The 17,021-nt window shown below is 33.0% G+C and overlaps 3 protein-coding genes across 3 annotated transcripts; 1 reads left to right on the top strand and 2 right to left on the bottom strand.

Annotated features, from left to right (window-relative positions):
* Positions 1-1,856: 1,856 nt before the first annotated feature.
* On the bottom strand, positions 1,857-8,721 carry LOC101489121 (phospho-N-acetylmuramoyl-pentapeptide-transferase homolog). Its single transcript, XM_004485975.4, has 8 exons — positions 8,065-8,721; positions 7,855-7,926; positions 6,784-6,998; positions 5,871-6,318; positions 5,434-5,498; positions 4,106-4,293; positions 3,335-3,543; positions 1,857-2,190 (listed from the first exon to the last, which is right to left on the bottom strand). Exons 1-8 carry the CDS (start codon positions 8,197-8,199, stop codon positions 2,008-2,010), a joined length of 1,515 nt encoding a protein of 504 aa, XP_004486032.1. The 5' UTR covers positions 8,200-8,721; the 3' UTR covers positions 1,857-2,007.
* An 825-nt stretch (positions 8,722-9,546) lies between these two features.
* On the bottom strand, positions 9,547-14,681 carry LOC101488792 (la-related protein 6A). Its single transcript, XM_004485974.4, has 11 exons — positions 14,287-14,681; positions 13,897-13,978; positions 12,820-12,914; positions 12,654-12,725; positions 12,500-12,579; positions 12,313-12,397; positions 11,247-11,294; positions 11,090-11,155; positions 10,880-11,017; positions 10,111-10,204; positions 9,547-10,011 (listed from the first exon to the last, which is right to left on the bottom strand). Exons 1-11 carry the CDS (start codon positions 14,677-14,679, stop codon positions 9,884-9,886), a joined length of 1,281 nt encoding a protein of 426 aa, XP_004486031.1. The 5' UTR covers positions 14,680-14,681; the 3' UTR covers positions 9,547-9,883.
* A 1,088-nt stretch (positions 14,682-15,769) lies between these two features.
* Positions 15,770-16,783, top strand: LOC101493347 (probable F-box protein At4g22030). The gene has a single exon (XM_004486233.1). It carries the CDS (start codon positions 15,770-15,772, stop codon positions 16,781-16,783), a length of 1,014 nt encoding a protein of 337 aa, XP_004486290.1.
* Positions 16,784-17,021: the final 238 nt, after the last annotated feature.

The raw sequence follows: 17,021 nt of genomic DNA, 5'->3' as shown, positions 1-17,021 counted from the left end.
TCTAATTTAAAACGGTTATAAAATAATTATTTATCTCTAAAAAATTATTAATTTTGTAAAATGACACCGTTCATCATATATTTTATTAAGAGTAAAAATATTCATTTAATTATATAATTTATAATTTGTTCTATTCATTTATTTTTCTTATAACTCTAAAAATTTACAAAATTGATGCGTTAAAATATATATATATCACCTTAAAAAAAACCGCACAAGGTGCATGTCATAATTTAGTTGTAATTATGATGGGATTCATTTAATAAATTTATTAGAAGTTTTGGGGTGAGTAATAATGTTTTTCTTTATGTATTCAAGTTGAAAAAAAAAAAAGCTGACGAGGCTGAATTATAGCAAACTATAAGGAAGAACTCAACTCTGCATTACGAATCACACGTCAATTGATTTTAACATCCGACAAACATTCTCTTGACGAAAAAATCCAACAATCTCTTAAATGTGACAAATACTTAAAGGTTCTCAAACTGATGTTAGGGGTGAGAAAGGTAACCTCCCAATTTTAACCCATGCCCATGGACAACCAATGAGATCTGTCACATATCTCTTAATAGTTAATACATACAGACATACTTCCTATGCCTTAAACATAAACAACTTTGAATTAACAAAAAAATGATATATTTAATCCAAATATTTGATCTTTGAATCAAATACTTCAACTATTATTTTATCGACCCAAACTTATTTATATATAAAGTTTGAGGGAATAGTTATTAGTTACTGCACTGACTTGGATATCAACCACGGCTATGTGAAGGAGGATTTATATTGTGCACAAGTTAGAGTTGTTCATGGTTGGTTTTTTAAAAAAACCAAACCATATCCATTTTAAAACTAATATATGGATTTAGATTTATAACTAAATCCATTATTTGGTTTAAAACCGGTTATAAAACCAATTATAAAATTGGTTATGGTTAAATAACCGGTTCATAATTAAGCAACCGGTTTTGAAAATTTTAACTTTAAAATTGATTTTTTTTTCAAAATCGGTTAAAATTTGATTATTTTTTAAAAAAATATTTATTCATAGTTTAAAAATCGATTATTTAAAAAAATCGATTTTTTCGATAAATTTTTTTTAAAAAATTCTCACCAAATTTTTCAAGAAAAAATTCGATTTAAAATTGTTTTGAGAAAAAAAAAAGTTTTCTTTATTTATTTTTTTCCGATATTTTTTCGCAAAAAAACATTCAAATTTTTTTCAAAACATAAAATCTCAAAATTAACAAAATATTGGTAGTGGATAAAAATCGATTAAAAACCAAATCCAAATATAAAACATAAGTGGTTATCCAACCGGTTTTAAATAAACCGAATTATAACCATATGATTTTAACCGGATATTTAAAATGGATTTGGATCCGGTTTTGAATTTGGGCCTCATAACCGGATTTTTTGCACAACCCTAGCACAAGTATGAGTAATCTATCAACTACTATAGACAATCCGTACCTTATATATGTTTTCTTTATATAAAAGATGAATTACAAAACAAGTTCACAGAGCATTTATTTTCCTCTAGTATCGGGTTCGGAGAGTCTAGCACTACTAGATTACAATGCATTCTTAAGCTGATCTCTAACTCTTTCAAATTTAATCTCCTTTATAATTGATACTCATTCGGGTCTTCTCTATTTACATGAAACCAATATAATTAGTAAGATCCTATTAAATTTCAATCAATAAGAGAAGTGTGCGTTAAGTTGAAAATCAAAGTGCTTGACACAACAGACATTTGGGAAATTTTCTTACCATAGTGCATTGAAAATTAGGATTTATGCTTATATCAAGAAGATTTGTATTTTTCAACATCTAATTTCATACACCATATGTGACACCGAATACTTCTATTTTTATCTTTCTCTAACTTTTTCACGCGTACAATTTACACAGTTTTCAAAAATACAAAAAAACATAAGGGACACTTTGTCCAAATATATTTTCTCTATCAAGAATGACAATTTTCACAACACTTAGAAGTTATTACGCTGAAATAAGACCTACATATCCGCCGAGCAAAGCCAATACAGATGAAATCAGATATGCACCTAGCACAATTTTCACTTCTCTGTACCCGCACAAATGGAGGCGACGATGAATGGGTGGCATTCTCAAAAAGCGCCAACCTGCTGCCCGCAAACCCTTAGTTATCTTCAAGTACAATACCTGAAACAGGAAACAAAGCAATAAGCTATTAAAATAAGGACTTTATCTTCTAAAAATGACAACCGATAATATCATATAATTCCTGTTTCTAGCCATAGAGCAAGTCCACTTTGTGACTCCAATCAACACATAAATTATTAGTACAAGATAACGATGTACTTGCTCGGAGTTATTAACTAATCAAAGAACAGATTGAAGCCAAAAATAGAGCAGACATTAAAGCAACATGCCAGTTTAAATGTGACAATCTTTATTTAATTATTTAGTTTAGGAAACTACTAGTAGCAGTAACCACCGTTGCTTCACGTAACGGGACTGGAAAGAACACACCTAGTTGTGAGGAAATAGGCAGAAAATTGCAGAGTCAAATTTCAATAAGTGGCAGGTCAAGGTCATTTTATACACAGTAAATAGATGGATTGAACCTAAATAAAGCTCAGACACCAACCATCCCATACCACTAGCACAACTATAATTCATCAGTACTCGTCCTCCGTTCTCATAATCTTATTCCTTCTATTTTGGATTTTGATCAATTTGATAGGGAAAAATGCAATTTATCGTATAAGGGGAAAATGAATGGATAAACAATTTGACATACGGCTAGGTACTGTAAGTTGGATCATTTCAATCCGACTTGATAGATAAAAGAATGGTATTTCCCCCCAGATGTAATACAATAACATTGGATTTTTATTATTTTTATGATAAATACTGAAATGCAGTAACAACTTTAAATGATGGTCTAACAGATTAAATTAAATTACCCCTAATTGGATGTTTAAAATAAACAATGACTTGGACAAGGCAAATGGCATTGACGTAGTGACAAAGAAAGATCAGGTAAAGTATATGATCAATCAAATTTTGCATAAAGAATAGTAATGCCAATACAATGAGGTATGACAAAATACAATTGACAGTTGACTTTAGTAGTTTAAGGCCATCATATGTCATCTGATATGGGAAATACTAAACAAAATAAATTTGAACCGCAATAGGTAAAAAATAAATCTTTTGTTGGGAATGATATCAAACGTAGAGACCATATGGAATATGGGGAAAATGATAAACAAATTAAATTTGAACTCCTAAATGTATGGAAGCATTACAAGCATGGAAGTTAATTTCTGATGAAACAAACCTGAAGAATAACTGATGATGACTCAACAATGAAAATTCCAGAAGAAATTAATAGTGGGAAGAACATTCCAGTACATGCAGCCATTGCAGTTAATGCACCACCAAGGGCCAAAGATCCTGTATTACCCATATATACAGATGCTCTGTATCTGTTGTATAGAAGAAATCCAACACAAGATCCAGCCATTGAAGCACCAAATATGGCAAGCTCTGATTTAACATATTTACAAATCAATAACAAAAATATCCAACAAAAATCATGCTATAGTTAATAATTCACTGTCTATACACTATTAGTACTAAAAATGACCATTTTCAGTACCCTAGTAAAATAACATAGGAGGAAATATTATAATATTACTCAGTCTTAAAAAGAACTGAGGTTTCCCCTTCTGACTAGTGAGTAGTGACAACAGGGATGCAATACATAATGAAAAATAATCAAAATATATTTAGATCCAGACTTTGATGAGAGATAAGGGGAATAAAAAAATACCAAAGCAGAGAGATCTCAAATTGCATGAAGGTCATTACTGTCGTTTTGCAAAGCTCAACATGAAGTGTGGAGAACCTCCACACATGAATTAAGGGGTCAAGGTCTTGCAAGTTGCACATGATAGCCAAAATTACATTATTTACTCTATATTTTCTTTTTTATTCTTTATATTGATTATAGATTGAGCATGGAACTGGAATAATTGAAAAAGGAATATCTTCCCTAAAGATACTAGATTCAAAGGTCTATGATTGAGTCAGAAGACATGCTACTAACCAGAACATATCGGAAGCACAGCTATTGACATTCCAGTAAAAGCCAATGCAGCAATGCCTCCAGCGAGTCCATCAAGAGCATCTGCTAATTTCACACCATGTCCCATGGAAACAAAACAACACGAGGTCAAGAGTTGGTAATATCGCCCCAAGTACACAAGGCCTAGTGGTAGTGGGAGCAATCTCTTCCTGCATGTAAGTAAAGAAGTGAGGGGAATTAAGAGGAATGAATGATTTGTTGCCCAGTCAACAAAAAAGATATTCTAGTCCTAACAACTTAACAAATATTTATGTTATGAAAAAAGAAAATGTGGTATCCGTATTAATAACTCTCTCGAACAAAGAAGGTTTTGTAATAATAAAAGAATGCAGAAAAATTAAGGGTGAAAAAGAAGAAATGACTATGGATGAAGAAGTGCTCCTTACAAGATTGAAATGCATATGATAAAAGAAAATTTGCACCCTGACTGAAAGCAAGACCCCTACTGCACTCAGTCTCGCTCACCTTTCACCACTCTAATTCCACGATACCCCTATTTTGTTGAACCCCCTTTTCTAATCATGCTCCTTCCTCACAACGTATGACTCATACATCATTTTCCTCCATTCCCTCTTTCCCACTTGTCAATTTGGTTATTCCATCGCTTTTTCTGATCGCACTTGCTACTTTCTTCGCTCATACATTAGTAACAGACCATCCTCCCGTTATGCCTTATTTTCCCTTTACTCCTCTTCTTCTATATACAAGTTAGGGGCCTATAAATATAAATAGCCAAAATGTCTCACTTCTGGGCATCGTCGTCTATATTTTACAATTAACAGGAATTGTACATTAAAAATGTTCTTTCAAGACTAACTTATCAGTTTTCCATGTGATTTTTATAAAGACAATTTTTTAGTAGTCATATGTCAAGCAGGGCAGGATCTGTGTTAAAGGATTGGGGTGCATCCAAAGTCCAAAAGAAATTCTTATATATAGCATAAAGATAAATTTGTCTCCCTCTTCTTAAATTTCAAAGCAAAGTACCCCCACATGGATCTTTCCAATTATACTCCTGTGACCAAGCAGAATTTTCAGAATGATCAAAGGATTGCTGAAGATTAATACTTAATGTTGCTGACAAGAAAAATTGAAACTCGGTTGCATGTTTAACTTGAAGCATAAAAAAAAAATCTTTATATACTTTATTTTTATTTGTTGGTATGACTCAAGGACAGAATGGGCAAAACATCATATTCGCAACTGCCAATAAAGTGCTTTTTTATGAGAACAGATATGTGAGTTACCCTCAGAAAAATGTTGATCAGATTAGTAACAAGAAGGTATACATGCCATAGGGTGAAGATATACTGGTGATGTCCAACCAAAACGAAAAGCATGTTCCAACAGCTACCTGTGTTACCAAAATGCAGATTTACCAAATAAAAATTGAAGCATAGATATTTTTCTTTCAGATAAAAAGACAATTTGTTTTAGCTTTTTTCCTCAATTCAGTCCATCAAAATATCAATTTGAATGTCCCACGAGACCGATTTGATTACAAACTTGGACTGATGAGGAATTAGATTGCAAAAACTGATTTGTGAAGCGCAAAAGGAAGCAAAAAAAAAAACAAAATACAAACGTAAAATTTAGTTTGAAGCTCAAAAAAACAATAGTTTAATTAGCTAGCACATCGAAACTCCAAAAATAATGCCTTTTTTGGGCAGGAAACCAAAAATAATGCTTTTGATTATAAAAATTGACATAAAAATAGAGTAATCACCTCCAAGAGAACTTCTGCCAATGCTGGTAAACCTCTCCAATGATTTTTGGTGAGGCTCAATATGTCACTAAGTAAACCAACTGCTGCAAATGCAATTGTAACACCAGCTGCCCCAGAGACTTCAATAGATGAGGAATCAGCAATTACATGAGCAACAATTATACCAATAGGAACAAAAAATAAACCACCCAATGTAGGTGTTGTTTTCAAGCGATGTCTAAGAGGCCCTTGTTGCTTGATAACATGGATAGCTTTAATATGACGAAAAATTGGGACACAGACATAACCAGCAAAAGAAGCTAAAATGGCTGATACGAGAAATGGGCAGGTCAAGTAAAAAGGTGATAATGGCAGTCTAACAATTTTCCACGCACACCAATCTACATATAAAAGCAGCACTGTCAAGAGGATTATAAGCCCCACAGTGATGAAAAGGCCAAGTTTGATCCTGAAAATACATTAAAACCTGAACTGGGTTAACGTAACATCACACAGAAATAGAAATGCAATCAATAATTTTAATAACTCGTGTAATAGCCGACAGAAAAGCCAATCATGCACCAACCGTAAAGATGCATTTCCAGCTCTCGCAAAATCCTTATGAAATCTAAAATTCATTTAGGTCAGCTACACCTTTGATGTCTATTAATATCCAAATCTTCATCTATGTTGTGCTTTTTTGTAAAAAATTTAGTGACAGTACTATACATAAATATAATATATGTAGCAGAACTCCAATTTTTTTGTAATAAATTCCTTAGAGGAAGAAACATAGTAAAATCACACCAAATTTCTAGATAACCGTAAAATGCTACAGAATATTAGTTTCATTTTTCAACATGTGAAATATTCCTTTGACAAAATAAGGGTATAAAAGACAAAACCATTTGCACAAGTTCTACAACATACTTGCCTATGTTTCTTGTGTCCCCTCCCAATGGTTGCAAGCCGATGAGCAGCCACTGTTAAAGCATCATTATTTGATGCAGAAACAGAAGGCAAATCAACATCATTCACCGGGGTAAGAAAGACATCGCCATCAAAGTCTTCGCCATCACTGGATGAGAGCACATAAGAAGAACTCTCTTCAGGACTCCAATCATCAAGTAGTGGAAAGTCAAATGAATCCTGTAACACATAACAGATGTCATGACACTGAATCATCATCAGTATAGATAAATCACAACTCATGACAAGCAATGACTTGCTAGAAATTAGAGACAGGATTCATCAGGCTAAATCCCCAAATATAAACCCAGAAAATGTATGAACTTTACAGACTATCACACAGTGTTGTCAATTGCAGATCGCAAAAAATAGTAGTTTGTTCAAATTCTACCAAGCTAAAGCCCATTATAGCTGCTATTAAACAACACAATGTACTAAATAGTGTATTGCGGAACAATAGAGATTTATTTAAATTCTGCAACACTATAGCCCCGCTATTTGACATCACTGTTATCACATTAGTTCCGCAAATGCCACCAGTCAAATAATCAAGAATACTTGTTTGCTAAATGTCTTTAAACCAAAATCTCAATGTAGTTAAAATAAAACATTAGCACTTATAATCTTCTTTAGAGGCAATTGAAATGATAACACTAATCCCTCAAAGCATCAAGAACCTCGGTTAAGTTCTATCAACAATTTTAAAAGTAAAAACCACAGTAAAACTTATAAACCAGGTAAAATCAAGTGAGAGGAATATTTGTATACTTAAGAGTGAGGTGAAAAAAAATACAACCTAGATCACATTTGGATATAATCTTGAATATTATGTCATTAAAAGTTATTTAATATTCACAAACAACTTAAAATAATGTTACTTAATCGTGAATACTTCATCATTAATGCAGAGATCTAATGATGGATGTTTTCTCCTATTGATCTAAGAAATGAGAGTAGCTGCTAACATTGATAGTTAAAATCTAAGACTCGGTTCTTACGATCACTAATTTGATATATATATTGAAATAAGGTGTACCTCATCGAAGGCTCCCTTTGAAACATTTCGTCGAACACAAGACCTGTATTGATGAATAATGAATGGATGTAACTGCAGAACATCGAAGAAGAAGCGATAAAACAATTAAACAATGAATGAATAATATCACCCGATTCACGTTCACGCAAGATTAAACAAAAGTACAAAGAAAACTAATCTTGATAAACATTGAAATGAGTAGAAGAGTACCTTGAGGTTGGCACAATCGAAGTTGGAAGGGGAAGAAAAGACGAGTGACAAAGAAGGAGGAACAGAGAGGCGGTGAATACGAGAGAGGCGGAGAGGTAGATTTTGGTGGTTGAGGAGACAAGAATGCGAATACATGAATGCGTTGCGAGCGAGCGAGAGAGAGTAGATCTGAGATTAGAGTGAGAAGAAGAGAAAAAGGAACAAACGGTTATTATCGAGTAGAATGCAAGGGCGCGAGTATATTCGATTACGGAGAAAGGATATTTTCATTTTTATATGGCAGGAGGAGGGAAAGTGTCAAATGGCGGTAATTAACTGCGACTTTCTTGTGTTAGCTACTTTGATATCATCGCGTAGCCGAAACGAAACCGTTTTCTCTCGGTGGGGTCATTTTCAATTTGTTAGGTGCTTTCGATGCAAACAAAGTATATATTGTGTTTGGTATTGCCACTTCTAAAACTAGTTTTAAGTTTTAACTGCCTCTTCAAACAATGTGGTTGAACTTCTATTTCTACGGCTACACCATGTTATTATGAACAGTTGCCAATCAATGGACGTGTTTGATACGGATCTAGATCCTGATCCTCTGCTGCTGCAGGAATGTGTGCAGCACTCTCTACAACTTTCTATCTCTCTTTTAATTTTCTCTCTTGTATTCTTTTATTTATATTGCTGTAGATGCATTATTGCATAAGGTGATTCAATTTGATATGATACATGTTCCATGTGGAGAATACCTTTTGCATTTGTTCTCTAGTAATTTTATATGCGTAGTTTTGATTTGTTTCCTATTTGCTGCAAATACTGTGCGCCTCAGCTCATCACTAGTACAAATTAGCATAGCTCTGCTTAATCGGTTCTTCAAAATATCAAGAGCCCTTTTCTAAGTTCTGATATACTATTAATTATTGATTGATTCAGTTTAATAAATTTGACAATATATATGATCATGCAATTTGTCATAGAAAACAAGTCATAAAGATTGTGCTAACTATACCTAGTTCAGGGAAAACCATAAAATGAATTGCAAAAGTAAATATCAGGCCGATTAATTTTACAAAAAGTTTACATGATGAAAAACAAAAGCATACAAAATTTATTAGAAGTAGCTCCAAAATATCCAAAAAAAGAAAATGGGAGATATATCTTGAACCAACTCAACATTCTGTTGTTAGTTCAAGTATAGAAAGGTAATAACCATACTTTCAATGAAACAGAGCAAAGAGCGAACAAGAGATAACAAATTTCTACTTTATGTTCGAATCCTCAAATATCCACTGGCAACTATTAATAAAATGCAAAGATTTGATATTCCAATGTGTACTATAACTGTCTAAAAACCCTATAAACTAACAAAGTAATAATCTTCCTTTTCCCTCATCGTCACGAAATACAAGAGTAAAATTGCCTTGTTATTTCATCACTGTGTAGTAAAATTCTATTAAAGAGATAGCTAAAGAACTTCCAGTTTAACACCAGCGATAATGTCAAACAAATCATTTCAATAAAATATCAAACATGAAGCTTTCACCCCTTTCAACAGATTTCTTGTTATTGAATATTGCTTGCTACACAATTCCTCGTATGGTGAGGATTACCACCCAAAAAAAAAAGTTTCATATTTCCCAGCCTAATAATCTTAAAATATTGCGCTCCACCAACACTACCTTTCACCAGAAAGGGCCACAAAATTAACAGTCCAACAAACCCTTGAACGTTGACTCAAGCAAACACACATCAGAACCAAATTAAAACTTGTACATCGTCTAAACAACTGAAAATACAGTGAAATACAGTCCATTGTATGGCCTCAACTTTGCTAATTGGATGCAGGGACAAGAGGACGACCTCGTCCAATTGCAAAACCCCTCGTTCCATCAGGCATTCTTGGTCCTGGGGGAGGTTTTGATGCTTCGGCAGTATGAATAGATGATGTACCTCCATGGCCTAGAACAATGCAACAAGTTATTAAAAAGAGAAGGGATTCAAAATAATATTATAATCAAGTATAATGAAATTCCCAAATATATATAGATTAAAAGATACCCATTCCATTTATAGCACGGTATTTATGCTTTCTTGATCTTCCTTGTTTATTGTACCTCTGCCCACCTTTATCCTTCGGCAAATGCTCCCCATCCTGAAATGACAGGTAAGCACCAGAGACAAATGTAATCTGATTAATATTTAACCTGTTTGTGAGATATTCTTTCAAACACATAATTGAAAATAATGGATTCCAAAGCACTTATATCCAAAGAAACACATTTAGTGCTTCCATCATAATTGATTCTGTAGGTTTCAGAATCTCAAATAACCAGGCTTATACTGGTTTTGCCTAAAATCATGAGCATGAGGAAACACATAGAGCAGACTTCTACAGGATCCTGATTGAAAACAAAGTTGAACAAAAGACAAAGGATTCTGAAGTTGTCTAAGAGAAAGATAGCATACAAGGGGACATGATATAAGCTCCAACAAACAACAAGACTTGGAACTTCTACTTTTCATACGAATGCAAGCAGTAATTATTACTATGCTCCAAAACACAACTAAAGTGTGCTAATGTTCCATTAAATCCAAACCACAAAATTATAGGTATTGTGTAGTGCAAACCCCAAAGTGATAGTTGTAGTGCCTATCAATTATTATGATGTCATGGTATCTTGATAATTGGAATATGCTTGGTTACAAGAGTTTGTTATTTGTAACTTCTCACATATGAAGATAATAATATGATTTCATCCTGAAAGGGAAAGGAACCAATAATACTAGCTAGGATGCTGCCAAGGTGAAAAACAAATGCAGCACACACCTCTTCCTTAGGTGTATCTTCATGATGCTCGTGTGAACCATGATTCTCCTCATCTCTAGTTTGCTCAGCTACATGGCTTGAGCTATTCTTCTCAGTATTTGATCCCTTCCAAGCTTGTTTTTTGTGTCCATTCTTCCCCTAAACCATAAAATCGCCATCAACACCAATAACAGTCAATTTGCCAGACAAGAAAAGATAACTGCAACTAACCATTCGATTGAGAAATTTAACCCGCATTCCATTCCTCCAGTCTTGTTCATTATTTAACATTGCCACCTAAATCAGCATTGGCACCATAGAGACTAAGCAAACCATTCAGACAATAAAGGCCTAACGATAATATGAAAATATATAAACTTAAACTTACAGCTTTCTCAGCCGCCTCAATAGTCTCATATTCCACAAGAGCATGTAACTACAGATAGGTAAAATAGAATGATGTGAAAACAGCATTAGAAAAGGAGATAAAGGCACCAAAATAAAAGAAGAATATCGCAGGTCAGAGCTAACACAAGATTATTGTATATCTATCCAAGAACATTTTAAACGAGGACCAGAAAGCCTAAAAACTTAACCCAAGAATAGTAGTTCTTTTATATGAGGCATCCCGTGGCAAATTGAAATATTCCATAGTATGTTTCATGTTTCAGCAGCTTTGGTGTCACCAACAAAAAGTAAAATAGAAAATTAAATTGTGTATTAAAATCAAGGTGGAAGGTGATGAGACCCAACAAACACAATTTTAACAGAACAATTAAAGCGCATAAATTGCTATCCAACATCAATTTTTATTTCAAACCCAATCAAACACCAAATTGCTATCCAACTTTAACAGAACAATTCAAGCACATAAATAAGAAGTAAAATCTAGCTATTTTAAAACAGAGTTATTTACAAAGTGGGCATTTACTTAGTTTAGGGTTGGAACTAGAAATTGGTAAACTTTATTTCAAGCAACCTATAAAATCAAATCAATGCCACAAGAAGTTTCATTCACCCCATGTTCATGGGTAACAAGGGGAAGGCACTTTCTTTTATTTTGTTCCTTATAGAAGGGTAAGCTTCAGTGATCCAATTTTTACAATGTAACACACATCATCTAGAATGCAATATTTGACTTAGCACTGTAACTGTAGTTACAATAGAGACCAACTAAACACATAATCATATCCATTTTAAGTAAAAATAAATAAAGGGAAAATATATTTAAAAAATCCATATTGGGATTCATTGCTTTATGGTGCAAATCTACACAATGAAATTTCTAATAAAAAGCAACAATGCAATGAAAAATTAAAAACACTACATATTATGTGTTAAATTAACATAAGTTGTTTTTGTCCATGAAGTGTTAACTCAGTGGTAAGAATTTGGTCTTGTAACCTTAAGGAATGAAGTTCAAAACCACTTCATCTAATAGTTCGGTCTTGTACCTTAGTACTTATGAACATTTCTTGCTTGATATGTTTAGCAGAATCTGCAGCAGAACGCGGCTCATGAATGGTTATCTTCTTTATACTGCATATTAGAAGATAATGTCACAATTAGCAATTTGGAAGAACAAATATAACCTCTTTCATGAGACTGAAAAAAAAGGATAAGTTAAGGAAGACATCATACTTTCCAGCTTTTTGGAATATTTGCCGAATGTTCTCCTTTGAATGGTCCTCCGGCAAATTCTCTGCCAAAACAGTATATAACTAGAGTCCAAGAATAAGAATTGGGATAACAAAGAATAGATTAAAATAAGTACCATACTCTATTAAGTAAATACCTTATGGTCTTTAAATTCATTGAAATGAAGTGGATTGAGTCGCTTAACCCTTTTCTCATCACCACTAACAATCTACAGTCCCCAATAAAAGAATTTTTCTTTAGTACTAGAAGTAGAGGATTGCAATGCATTACATGTTGACAAAACCAGGAAGGAAGAATTATACCAGCAGTGAAGATTCCTTCAGTGCAGCAGCAATAAATGAATGGTCTCGAGTGAGTTTCTTCATTTTTCTAAATGAAGCAATTACTGATATAGGAACTGCATGAACAGTATTACTAGGAATTACACAATAGGATAAACAAATACATTAACGGAGCTATGGAAAAATTATAACAATGACTCTACAAATAATATGGAACTAGGATTACCTAAGTTATACCAATAAAAAGTAGCAAAGACAGCAAAAGATGATTCACTATAGTCCAAAAGCAAACAAGAAGCATCATGTTCATATGATGCATGCGGAAATAAGTGTGTGTGCATTACTTAATGCTCTTAAAAATAATTAAGTAACAATCATCATTCTGCCAAAGTTTCATTAAGGTTTTCATATAATGAAGTAACTGTTAAATATCATTCTAGAAAAAGAACTACATAGTTATTATTAGTTTATAGTACGGATACTATCGTTGTTTATATTACACAGGGTTTAGTCTATATACTGAAAGTGTGCTTGCTACAATCGGCGGACCCCTTTTAATTCAAATCACTTTCACTAATCACCTTTCCTATCATGAACTTTAACAGATCCCCTTCGAAATAATTACAAATTGAAAATGTAAATAAGCCCACTTGCATTGACAAATATGCTTTCATTCTCTATCATCTTCAGAAAGAGGAAATATGATCATCCATTATCACCAGAAAGATAACTGAATATCTCAAATGTCAGATAATAGTAATTGCACACATCTACGATTTGTCACTAGAAATGAAAATCTGGACAATGACCGTGCTGCCAATTCAACTCTGTAACCAGTACTTCGCAACAATTTGTTTTTCACAACTTCATTCATATAGGCAAAATTCAAAAGTCGGGAAATCTAGAAAGAGGAATATCTAACATTCATCTTTAATTAGGATCTCCTACAAAATATAACTCACATTATTCCACATTTCAAACCAACATTTTCTGCTCAGTAACATATTTATTTTTGAAACTTCGACAAAATTTCCTAAATGAATTAACGCAATACACTTTCAAATCAAAATAGAAAGCTATACTAAAAAAATCACTTACCAAACCCTTCCTTGTTCCTTTTCACGAGACTCAGCATATACTTATCAGTGGGCAGATTTTCATCGCTGAAATAATACTCCACCTTCAAAACCAACACAAAAACAATTTACTATGTTATCTGAACAAATCAACCAATTACTTAAAGCAAAGTCAATTAACCAATAGAAGAATTGAACATATCCAAACATAAACCCTAGAAATGTGAAAACACAATATTACAAGGTTTTTAAGCAAACGTATCAAATTACAGTTTCAAAAAACTCAGATAATTCAACAACCATTTTCTCTCAGTTTTTTCGACTCTTTCTATCAATTCAACTATAAAACAGTATCACTGAACGCCAATTACAGAGAGAGATAAATCAGTTACTGCTAGAGAAGAAGATTTACCTGCTTAATAATCTTGAGTTTGAGATCATCGAAGGAGACAACAGTATCAGCCACATGATCGCGCTCCTGGCCTTCATCATGATCATGTTCATGATCGTGGTCATGCTCATGATCGTGATCATGCTCTTCGTCTGAAATCAGAACATGAATTTCAGGCTCAGCAACATCGTCAAGGTCAATATCTGGATCGGGAACCGTAAAAGGATCCCCGAGCGGAGGAGACGAGGCGGTGGGGTCGCCGGCGGCCGGAGCGGTGGCGGTGGCTGAAGGGAGAACCTGTTCGCCGGTTTCCATTGAGGAGAGAGGATGATGTGTATCTCTCTCTCTCTCTAGAAATTTGCCACGCACTTTCGTTTTTGCTCTTTCTCTCTCCGCAGTCTTTCTGTTTCTCATATCACATCCTTTTATAGTGAAACATTTTTCATTTCGGTCACGACCACGCTCCTCAAGCAACGGATTTTTCTTTCATTGTATTTTTCATTTAGTTGTATGGTTCATTTATATTTCAAAAATAATTTCTGTAATTTTAATTTATATACATTCATCCACCGTCATATAACAAGGCGTTCAATATCTCAGCTAGACTTAAAGACAATATATGTCTTTTATTTTATTTTTAGATTTTTTTTAAAATTGATAAATTTCACATAATTAATTTATGTTGTAAGATCAGAATAAAACATATAATAATATCAATATTTATATGTTGAGTTAAAATTAAAGATTATATAATTTTTATTTTAGTTATTTCTAAAATTCACAAATATTATTGATTATGATAGATTAATAGTATAATATTTTTTTTATAATAATAGCACATATAAATTAAATTATATTATATTTTTGGCATGGTCTTAATTATTTAACAAAATATTGTAGTAGTTGGTATACAGGGTGGTTTTACTCGTTAATTCTGTTCAAAGTCAGCATATCAAGTACTCTACTCGGAATACAAGTTTCCAAAGTGAAAACGACGAATATTTCACAGCCTCAAACTATATTCCACAATATTTGGAATTATGAAATGCAAAATTTATCAATCTAAATTATTTGATTTATCTACTTATATATACTATATGCATGTGCTATAACTATAAGGTCATATAATTCATTCTCAAACCAGTTCTATACACTCCTCTACCATTAGTTATCCCTTCATATATATATATAAAAACAAAACAACTATATATTATTAAATATTTTCACACACCATTGATAATAGCACATGGAAACCTTTATGATTTCAAACAAAGTTTCTTCTTCTTTTTCTTATTCTCATACATAAAAAATTACAGCAATAAACAAGTTTCATATAACCAAAATCTCCATTCCAAAGCTTCCTAATAGATTAAACTATCTAAATAATTACACTTTAGCAACATCACATGTAAAGAACAATGATCCTTACAACAACAATAACAATTCAACACCATTTAACAGAAGCACCTCAAATTCAAAGGAGGTTATTAAGCTTCACATGATTATGGAAATCATATCAGATAGATTAGAAATGCACAAAAACATTGGAATCCAGCGTGACAATTGGAACCATCTTCTACTGTCATCGATCAACATGATGACACTTTCTGCTGCATCAATGATTGGTCTTGCATCAGTTTCATCAAGTGGAGTCGAATCACCTCTTTTAGCATTGAAAGTTTCTTCCACAATTCTTTACATGGCTTCCACTGGTTTGCTTCTGTTGATGAACAAAGTTCAGCCATCACAACTTTCAGAAGAACAGAGAAATGCTGTTAGATTCTTTAAGCAGCTTCAAGGAGAATTCAAAACAAGGCTTGTTCTTGGGAATGTTACTGAATTTGATGTTGATGAAGCAATGGAGAAAGTTTTGGCATTGGATAAAGCTTTTCCTCTTCCTTTGTTAGGATCAATGATTGAGAAGTTCCCTCAAAATGTTAAACCAGCTATATGGTGGCCACAAAGGAAGCAAAAATATAAAGGGCAAAATGGGAAATTGAAAAATAATAATGGATGGGATTTAAGGTTGGAAGAGGAAATGAAAAAGATTGTGATGGTTTTGAAAAAGAAGGATATGGGAAAAAAATTGAAGTTGAGTGAATTTTTTTTGAAGTTGAATAAAATATTAGCAGTTTCTGGTCCAATACTAACTTGTCTTGCAGCAGTTGGTTCTGTTTTTTTGGGCTCTGTTAATTCAACTTGGCCTGTGATGCTTGCAATTATTTGTGGAGGTTTGGCAAGTGTTGTTAATACTATAGAACATGGTGGACAAGTTGGGATGGTGTTTGAGTTTTATAGGGGAGCTAGTGGTTTCTTTCAGCTCATGGAAGAGACTATAGAGGTAAATTTAAATGAAGATGATTTTCTTAAAAGAGAAAATGGTGAGTTGTTTGAAATTAAACTTGCTTTACAATTAGGTAGGAGTGTCTCAGAACTAAGGCAATTTTCTGACTTGTTACCTTCCTTAGATGATGATGATGATGATGCTTGTGAAGAGTTTGCTAGCAAGCTTTTCTAGTACTATTGTTATTATTAAATTTGTTGTACTATACTGTCTATATAAACTAACTATTATGGTTTTTTTTGTTGTTGTTGTAAATATACGAAATTGATAGAGTTTAATTGCTGCTATTATTTATCAAGTTGGTTCAACCAGTTGTTAATTTTGATTCACATCTAATTAGTTTTTGGTTTTCTCATCTCTGCAGTATGTGTTGTGTACTATTGGAAACAAACAAATGCAAAAATTTAAATAA

The sequence above is a fragment of the Cicer arietinum genome, chromosome 1 (genome assembly GCF_000331145.2).
Source record: "Cicer arietinum cultivar CDC Frontier isolate Library 1 chromosome 1, Cicar.CDCFrontier_v2.0, whole genome shotgun sequence".
Taxonomy (NCBI): Eukaryota; Viridiplantae; Streptophyta; class Magnoliopsida; order Fabales; family Fabaceae; genus Cicer; species Cicer arietinum.
This window is presented reverse-complemented; position numbering and strand designations above follow the sequence as displayed.

Coding starts and splice junctions, on each gene's coding strand:
- LOC101489121 (XM_004485975.4), bottom strand. CDS start 8,199: ATGTATTCGCATTCTTGTCTCCTCAACCACCAAAATCTACCTCTCCGC. Junction 6,319..6,783: donor AGGGGACACAAGAAACATAG/GCAAGTATGTTG, acceptor ATGTATTTTCAG/GATCAAACTTGGCCTTTTCA. Junction 2,191..3,334: donor CATCATCAGTTATTCTTCAG/GTTTGTTTCATC, acceptor TTCCTGTTTCAG/GTATTGTACTTGAAGATAAC.
- LOC101488792 (XM_004485974.4), bottom strand. CDS start 14,679: ATGAGAAACAGAAAGACTGCGGAGAGAGAAAGAGCAAAAACGAAAGTG. Junction 12,915..13,896: donor AAGGAACAAGGAAGGGTTTG/GTAAGTGATTTT, acceptor CTGTTCATGCAG/TTCCTATATCAGTAATTGCT. Junction 12,580..12,653: donor ATGAATTTAAAGACCATAAG/GTATTTACTTAA, acceptor CTTGGACTCTAG/TTATATACTGTTTTGGCAGA.
- LOC101493347 (XM_004486233.1), top strand. CDS start 15,770: ATGGAAATCATATCAGATAGATTAGAAATGCACAAAAACATTGGAATC.